The following is a 10,000-nucleotide window of genomic DNA, read 5'->3' on the forward strand; positions in this document are numbered from 1 at the left end:
AAAGGAATAGGGAAGAGCTATCTCCAATATAAAAAAAGAACCTGGAAGATATATCACTAAGATAAAACAAGAATGTGGAAGAGATGTCAATGACGTAAAAACAATGGGGAAGAGGTATCACCAAGAAAAAAAAAAAAGAACCAGGAGATTATCACCGAGATAAAAAAAATGGAATAGTGAAGAGATATCACCAATATAAAAAAGGAATAGGGAAGGGATATCACAAATATAATAAAAGAATGGAGAAGAAATATCACCAACAACGATAAAAAAGGGCCCGGAAGATATATTATCAAGATCAAATATGAATGGGGAAGAGATATCACCAAGATAAAAAAAAAGGATAGTGAAGTATTATCACCAATAAGAAAAGGGAATTGGGAAGAGATATCACCAATATTAAAAAGAATGGGGGTGGAATATCACTAATAAAGATCTAATGGGGAAGAGATATAGCCAATATAAATAAAGTAATGGGGGAGAGGTATCTCCAGTATAGAAGAGAAAATGGGAAGAGATATCACCAAGATAAAAAACGAATAGAGAAGAGAAATAACCAATATAAAAAACTTGATGAGGAAGAGATGTCTGCATGATAAAGAGGGAATAGGAAAGAGATATCACCAATATAAAAAGGAATGTGGAAGAAATATAGCCAAGACAAAAAAGGAATGGGGAAGAGATATCACCAAAATAAAAATAGGAACTTAGAAGATACATCACCAAGTTGAAGAGGAATCAGGGAGAGATATCACCAAGAAAAAAAATGGACAAGAGATATGACCAATATAAAAAAACGATTGGGGAATAGGTATCACCAAAATAAAAAAGGAACCTGGAAAATATATCACCAAGTTGAAAAGGAACCAGGATGATATATCATCAAGATAAAAAAGGAATGATGAAGAGATATCACCAAAATAAAAAAAGAACATTGAAGATATATCACCAAGTTAAAAAGGAACCAGGATGTTATATCACGAAGAAAAAGTAATGGGGAAGATATATCACCAATATGAAATAAGGAATGGAGGATTGATATCACCAAAATAAAATAAGAACCTGGAAGATATATCACTAAGTTATAAAGCATGGGGACGAGATATCACCAAGATAAAAAAAGGAATTTGGAAGAGATATCACCTGGATATAAGAGAGATTGGGAAGACAAATTACCTATATAAAAAAAGAAATGGGAAAGAGATATTGTGAATATAAAAAAGGGAATAGGGAATGTATATCACCAAATTGTAAAACGAACCTGGAAAATACATCCCCAAGTTAAAAAAAACACTTGGAAAAAAATATCACCAAGATAACAAGATAAAAACGAAATGGTGAAGATATCAAAAAGACAAAAAAAAAAAAAAACCGAAGGGAAAGAGATATCACCAAGATGATAAAAAAGGAACAGGGAAGATATATCACCAAGTAAAAAGAAGGAATAGGAAAGAGATATCACCAAGATAAAAAAAAAGAACCGTGAAGGTATATCACCGATATAAAAAAGGATGTGGAAAATATCACCAAGATAAAAAAAGGGAATCTGGAAGAGATATCACCAATAAGAAAAAAAAAATGGGGAAGAGATATCACCCAGATAAAAAAATACCAAGGAAGATATATACAAAAAAATGAATAAGAAAGAGAATATCATCTAAACATATACCGGGAAGATACATCACCAAGAGAAAAAAAAATCAGATGTTGAAGAGATATCGCCAATATAAAAAAAAGGAATAGGGAGGAGATATCACCAAGATAAAAAGGAATAGGAAGGGGATATCACCAACATAAAAAAGGAATGAGAAAGAGATATCACCAAGTGAAATAAAAAGGAACAGGGAACACATATCACCAAAATACAAGAGAAATGAGGAAGATATATCACCAAGATGAAAAAAAAGGAACGAAAAAAGAGATTTCACCAAGTAAAAAGAAAAACGGAGCAGGGAAGAGATATCACCGAGATAAAGAAGGAACGGGAAAGATGCATCATCAAGATAAAACAGGAACTGGGAAAATATAACATCAAAACTAGCAATTAAAACTAATTTACATATTTACTGCTTCCTACATATAAAAAAAAACTAGACATTGATAAAGCATCGAGGAAAAAAATGCCTTGTTAAATTTGAAAAATGGGATGAGGTAAAAAGCATAACGCTGGAATGCCATGATTTAAACTTTTAAAATACACTATGTTATAATAACGGGATATTCAAAGTTAAGCAAGGTTACACAATCATTAAAATAATCTAGAGCTAAAGTAATCCTTATATGATGCTATCGTATGTACACATAAAGGCAAATAGAAGAAAAGAGGAACTTCTGGTTAGAAACTTTCATGATAAATGATTTCGATAAAGGTAACAGCCTTACCTTGGAAGATTGAGCAAGATGAACACGGAAGAAATAAGAAGAAGCATCTTGGTAATGGAGTATTGTGTTCTTGTTGATAATATACTGCGAGGGTTTTTCGTATTGCAGAAGATAACTGAGAGAAAACGTGTATCATTCATTGGTTATTATACTTAAAAGCACATATATGAAATATGTATGTGTAATATCTCAATTTTCTAATTGATTTGTATTTAATTTTTGTATGAAAAATCATTTAATTATACAAATTTATCAATGAGACCATCTACCAAAATTATCTGATCTTTCATAAAATAAGGAAACGTTTAGAAAAAAATATACTTGAAAAAAGAAATAACAAAAGAAAAGAAGAATTATCCGACCATTCGCAAAGTAAAAAAAAAAAAAAAAAAAAAAAAAAAAAATAAAAAAAAAAAAAAAAAAAAAAAAAACACTATATCGTACACACCGAAATGGCAAGAGGAGATCGGACTTACCGGTGGCAGCAGAAGTGGTAAACGGGGCCGCCAGTTTGAGGTTATTGTTGTTTTTTGTAGTCGAGGACGAGGAGGATTGTGGAGGACCACTCAAATGCTGTTTTGCAATTCGATTGACGCTACGACCTGAGCTCGGACACGGAGACCTACTCGAATGACTGTTAGTCCCTCCTGACTGCATTAAGAGAAGGTTGCAAATTGCAATTTATTTCGTTGTAAAGTAACTCAAATTCGTTGGTTTCAAACTCTTATATGTACTGTACAATTTATACATGCGGAGACACACCAACGCAAACGCACATATGTTTGTATATATATATATATATATATATATATATATATATATATATATATATATATATATATATATATATATATATATATATATATATATATATATATATATATATATATATATATATTTATATATAATTATATATATACATATATATATATATATATATATATATATATATATATATATATATATATATATATATATATATATATATATATATATATATATAGATGAAGATAATTAAAAACTTTTTATTAAAAAAGGATATAGACAGATAGATTCCATTTCTCCTTAATCATTGAAAATATACCTGGAAGAAGTTTTTAAGAATTTAGACGGATGAAATATATGAATTTACATTAATGTGGAATACCTTAACAAGTGAAAATTTGAAGGTAAGATAGGTTTATTCGGTGAATCATAAAAAGAATTGCAAAATATGATAGAAAATTTAAATAGAGAAAGCAAAACTATAGGACTGAAAAATGGATATGAATAAAACGAAGAGAATGTTTAATTAAAGATTTTTAGGAACATACGTACTGATAACAGACAATAAGTGTTTCCACAGAACACATGATTGAAATTAAATGAAAGATATGCATGGGAAGGGGAACTTTTGGAAAAATAAAATGAGATCATGAACAGTAAAATGTAATTTTCTCCAAAAGGAGCAGTGTTTAATCAGATTGTTGATCCAGTATAGAAGTTAAGCACCAGAAACTTGAGCCTTAAAACATAAGGTAATTACAACTGAAGGAGCAATGGAAAGAATAATGATGAGATTAACGCTAAGAGACAAAGAAAGGGCAACATTGATACCATACCAAGCTAAGGTGGAGTATATACAAAAAAAAAAAAAAAAAAGAATGGCCTGTGCATGACAAATAATGAGAATAACAGATAATGGGATTGACGAACTAAGAAAATTTGCGGATATAGACTGTCATAGAAAGACCATGTGCAGGCGTGGATGAAAAAAAACAAAAAAACATGTACAAATCCTTTATCCTGAGGTGAACTAACAATGGTAGATGATGATGATGATGATGATGATGATGAATCTATGAGACTGAATTGATACAAAGAGAGTAGCATCGTCTGCATATACAACGAGCATGTTATCTGGGAAAACAGCAAGCATCATATGTTTATAGCATGGAAAGTAATGAGACAAGAACACTCTCCGAAGGGATGCCAAATATCACATTCCTATACTCTTTGCAATCCATTACTTAAAAATTAAATAATGATACAAAGAAAACACCCATCTACTCTCAACTGTTTGAATTTAGAAACGAGATCCTCATGATTAACACGGCCAAAGGCAACATTAAAATCAAGTCCAGTCATACGAAGGTGCTAGTGCAATGAATGGTTTTCGGTATAGCCTTGAAATATTAAAATGGCATGGCAATTTTTAGATAAAATGGGAATTATGGAAATTTGGAGACAATCAGCAGGTTCGACCTTTAGCAGACACAGTTACCCAATTTAGTAATTATACTAATTCTCAAATAAGTAGAAAACGCTCTTCTTGCTAACATTTGAAAAATGCCAGACAACTTAAAAGCTAAAAAGTCCGTAATTTTTATAAAGAACAGCGGAAAGATACCATTTTGGTCTACACCTCCATAAGCATCAAGATCCATCAAGAGTTTTAATTTCACGGTACCTAAAAGCTAACTAATTAGTTTATTTTCCCCTAAAACAGGAACAAGGAACATCAAGTTTCTAATTACCCTACTTATTGTCAAACACATCAGCCATGGAGGTTGCCTTTTCCATTGGGCAGTAAGTGACACAGCCAACTGATTTAAGGAGGAACTGTTGAGTCTACACAAAAAAGTGCAGATTTATGGGTAGCCCACCTCTTGTGTTCCTGGTATGTATCTTAATTGGTCTCTTTTATGGTCAAGTTGTATTCCTTTACACTCAAAGCATAAACTTTTTGAACAACATTTTTCAGTTATTCCAAGCTAAATCTGATCTGTTACTTTTCCAAATATTATAGGCCTCCCGTTTTTACAAACAAACAAATCTATTTTATCTTTGAAACTATGTTTGTATTTCACTTGGTATTCTAACACAGAGGAAACTTCACTTATGATATGTTCGCTGCCTGATTCAGAGGTAAAATCCAAAACTCTTAAGCCATAGGCGACAAGTAGGAGTAACAGAATTTTACCAGTCCCTTTTGCTAAGTTTTGAAATCCCCAACAAGCAAAAAGAGGCCTGTCTGTCTTCTTGTATCTTATCCATAATGGTAAGAAGACAATTGAAGATAGAATAATCTGTGTTGATTCCGATTGATGAAACACAAGTGAAAGTTGTAATATCTCCCTCAAACTTTTATTACCTTTATGACCACCCTGCCCCTAGTAATGATATCCCATTTCATAATTAAGGGTTTCGTAATACTTGGAGTAAGGAGCTAAGATGAGTTATTCATTTGAGAAACTAAAGTAAAATAAAAGATAATATATGAGTAATCTGAGCATAATTTCGTTGATAAGAATGACAAATATTAAGATTATCAATAAGTCAATTTCTCATAATGTAATGCGAAAAAACTTCATCTATTTTAATAGTTTTTAATATTTGTATTTCCAATTTTGAGACAAAATTTAATTAAAGTTTAAATGAAGACCTATTCATTAATTCTAGAGTTCTAGGCAATTAATTGGGAAACATTTGAAGCAATATCTGACAATAATTCAAGAACCATCTGATTATACGTATATTGGTATAGTAGTTACTACCTTCCATTAAAAAAAATATCAAAACTTTTAAATAGTCCGAAAATCTGGCTCATAAACTTCTAAAGTTCATTTAGTAACAGTTTGAAAAATACAAATGTCTTTCAAGAGAATACAATTTTCGTTTACGAAATATGGCGGCTGTTACCTTAGGAAGAGCATTTTGTGGACCGCGATCGAACTCCTGAAGATGTAGGGGATCTTCCTTGTGGCGATATCTACGAGAAAACCTGACGGAGAAAAAAGAAGACTTTCGAATTTCTGATGCCTGAGCTTCAATTAATAGATATTTATAAACATTGGTTTGATGGAGGAAGGTATCTATAATCTTGACAAAATGTTATGTATGGAAACTGTAATACAATATTGACGTAATCCTATTAGGCATTTTGTAACATACAAAGTAAAACAGAAGTGCCATGTATATATCCTTGTAAGTCTAGACTCAGGGGTCCGTGTAAATAAATTTCTCCAAGATACGAATTTTCCTTTGATGTAACATTTCAGATTATTTTTTCCAGGAAATTGTCTATTTCTTACTTGATGAGTTGCCGAGCAATGAGAGTATTCATAACGACTATCATGATGAAAGGAATGACGAGAGTGAGAAGGGTGTCAATCCAGTTGATGATGTTCATCAACCCCCTGTAATCCATCCTCAGATTACATTCTGTAATCTTACCACCGTCCTGAAAAGAGATTATTATTCTAAATAAGTATTTACGTCTCTGATTTACTAATTGCCATTAATAAAAGTGATGCTCTCGAGAGATTTGTTATTCGACCCATTTGCATATTCATAATGACACGAAAACTATTTTGATTACTCATTTCGTTGAATTTAAGCATGTTTAAATATTTCTCGATTTTACATTTATTTGTTAGTTTGTTTCTTCCTACTTCTAAAGAGAGAGAGAGAGAGAGAGAGAGAGAGAGAGAGAGAGAGAGAGAGAGAGAGAGAGAGAGTTCATTTACTCAATCATAGACATAGCACTGAGTTTTCCGATGTATCTGACATCTCCGGTATAAGATGATATAATTATTATACAACTAGCCAGGCATCCTAACATATACTGTACATGACGGAGGGCAATAAAATTCATACATAGTCTTTAGATAAATGGATCAATGCTAATAAGCACATAAACCGCAAGGAATGGTATTCTAAAGGAGAAGTTACAGGAAACTAGTTATTATGTATCAGAAGAAGAGCTTGAATAAGTTTGATCATACTAGTCTATTTAATGAATATGACATAATGGGAAATAAATTTCTATCTGAAATAAGTATATTTATAAGAGCTCTACTTTAGATTTTAGTTAGGAATATATAATAGTGTTATCCTGTTTATAAGAATTTATATCAGCAATGAGAATTTATCTATATTAATGATGAGAGTGATGTGTGTCTTTTTATACCCTCTAGCTTGGGGATAAAGTAGAGCATCACAAGTCACAAGTACTAAAGATTTCATCGATACAATATACTGCCTACCCAAAATTCAAGATACCAAAGCTATAGTAGACGAATATCTTACGAAAATTCTAGCAGATGTACTTGAATTTCTGTACCTCAGAGTTTGAGAGTATACGATGAGTCCTAGAATGAATTGATATTTAGGAAAACTAAAGGGCGAGACATAGAGAAATCAAAGATGAAAGGATTTGGCCCAATGAAAACCAATATTCAAAATATTCTTCACCTTCAATCAGATATAATGATAAAAAAGTCAAAATTTAAAGAAAATATATAAGGCAATTAGCGATTATGCAGTATAAGTTGAGAATAGGATAAATGTAGCATGAGAAAAGTGGAGGGAGGTAGTAGGAGTGGTATGTGATAGGAAAATGTCAATCAAGGTAAAAATCAAGATCTATAGCAGTGTCAATTTATGGATCAGATACCTGGGCTTTAAGATGAAAAGAGGAAGCAAAGCTTGAGACAACAGAGATGAGAATGTACAGCTGCATTATGGGAATATTACTGTTTGAAGGATTGAAAAATGATGAAATAAGAAAAATGGGTAAGTTTAGTAAAGATTACAAAGATGATAAGAGTGTCAGGACTGAGATAGTGTAGTTAAGTGCTTAGAACGCATGGTGAGGAGGGAGTGAGCAGGGCTTGAGAGGATCATGTTATGAGGAGAAGATCAGGATTACGCCAGATAATTAGATGGAGAGAAAAGGTGGAAGATGATATGGAGAGGAGAGGTTTGGTGGAAGAGGATGCCTTTGATAGAAGGCATTGGAGAGGGCTCATCAGGCAACCGATCTCTTAATATGGGGATAATGGTGCCAAAGAAGAAGGCAGTACATGATCGTGTACGATTAATAGATCTTCCTCAATAGAAGGAATCAAATTAATAGTTTTGCACTCTCTCTCTCTCTCTCTCTCTCTCTCTCTCTCTCTCTCTCTCTCTCTCTCTCTCTCTCTCTCTCTCTCTCTCTCTCTCTCTCTCTCTCAAAAATTGAAAGTGATTCTAAACACCTGCATATTTACCTCATCTTCATGCACGATGACTCCAGCAGTGATGAAAACGTAAATATGAATAGTTGCGCTGAAGGCAGAGAGAGACAGGATGATCGTTTTTGCTCTATGGACAGTACAGACCGTGGGTCTTTGCAAAGGGTATTGCACAGCGATGAATCTCTCCACAGTGAAAGCCACTGTCAGCCATACGCTTAGGGAACTCGATACTGACCCCAGATATATCTCCAGCTGGAAAGAAAAGGAGTTGATTAAATCTATGAAAATGATTTGTTACCATATAATAACAAATAGATAAACCATCGACATGAGAGTGATGTTTTAGCCAACATCGTATGGCTTCTGTTTTCATGAAATAACGTAAATGTTTTGCATATACAAGCACAAAAGTACCCACATACACACACACAGACGCACACACACACACACACACACATATATATATATATATATATATATATATATATATATATATATATATATATATATATATATATGTGTGTGTGTGTGTGTGTGTGTGTGTCTGTGTGTGTGTACGATTAGAAAAGTGGGGCGATGTCAATAGGATGGAAATATCAAATACTGTCACGTATTTCACTTTTTGTTTGCGTAGATTAATACATGTTTTATGCTTATGAAGTGGGAACTGTTATGACTTTCTCACACACACATACATATACACTAACACTCATATATATATATATATATATATATATATATATATATATATATATATATATATATATATATATATAGATAGATAGATAGATAGATAGTTAGTTAGATAGATATATACATACATACATACATACATAGATAAATAGATAGATCGATATACATGTGTGAAGAAATGTAACATATGTAGAAAATCAATACAATATCAAGTTCTATAGAAATTAGTTTTTATCTGACTTTGGTGTCAAATGAATCTCCACACACACACACACACAAACACACACATATATATATATATATATATATATATATATATATATATATATATATATATATATAATATATATATATATATATATGTGTGTGTGTGTGTGTGTGTATGTATATTTATATAGATAGATCGATAGATAGATATACATATGTAAACCAAGGCCCTTCCCTCAATTTTGGTGGGTAGCTGACATAAAAAAGAACAAACCGGGACTATTCTATTCTTATCTCCTCTTATCCTGACGAGGGATTCAGCCTCGTTATCCACCACAAATGGAGATTCATATGCTGAATTTTCTACTGCTGGTACCTCAGCAATCCTCGAGGCAACCGGAGGAAGCAGCAGGGCCTACCATAACTGTCACAGTCGCTCGCTATTCCTTTCTATTTCTATCACGCTCTTTTGCCTCTCTCATATCTATTCCTTTTTCACCTAGAGCTTTCCTCCCTTAATCCATACACCGAAACCTTATTCTTCCTCTTGTACTTCTCCCATCAACTCTTGCATTCTTCATCTTCTTCAGCTGACAGCCCTTTTTAATTTTTCTCTGCAGGGCCAAACTATCTTAAGACATTCATATCCACTGGGCTGCTCATTTTCTTACACCCTTTCTCACCAACACTACTTCATTCCTAAACCTATTTAATCGAAA

At 32.4% G+C, this 10,000-nt stretch overlaps 1 protein-coding gene across 1 annotated transcript in view; it reads right to left on the reverse strand.

The window, feature by feature from the left end:
* Window positions 1-10,000, reverse strand: part of LOC137643570 (thyrotropin-releasing hormone receptor-like) — a 20,853-nt gene that overhangs the window by 1,270 nt on the left and 9,583 nt on the right. The window contains exons 2-6 of the mRNA XM_068376301.1: window positions 8,415-8,633; window positions 6,456-6,604; window positions 6,064-6,145; window positions 2,859-3,033; window positions 2,383-2,497 (exon numbers count right to left, since the gene is read on the reverse strand). Of these exons, the coding sequence (XP_068232402.1) occupies window positions 2,383-2,497; window positions 2,859-3,033; window positions 6,064-6,145; window positions 6,456-6,604; window positions 8,415-8,633 (740 nt within the window). The remainder of the gene's footprint in view (window positions 1-2,382; window positions 2,498-2,858; window positions 3,034-6,063; window positions 6,146-6,455; window positions 6,605-8,414; window positions 8,634-10,000) is intronic.

Source organism: Palaemon carinicauda, chromosome 7 (assembly GCF_036898095.1).
Source record: "Palaemon carinicauda isolate YSFRI2023 chromosome 7, ASM3689809v2, whole genome shotgun sequence".
Lineage (NCBI taxonomy): Eukaryota > Metazoa > Arthropoda > Malacostraca > Decapoda > Palaemonidae > Palaemon > Palaemon carinicauda.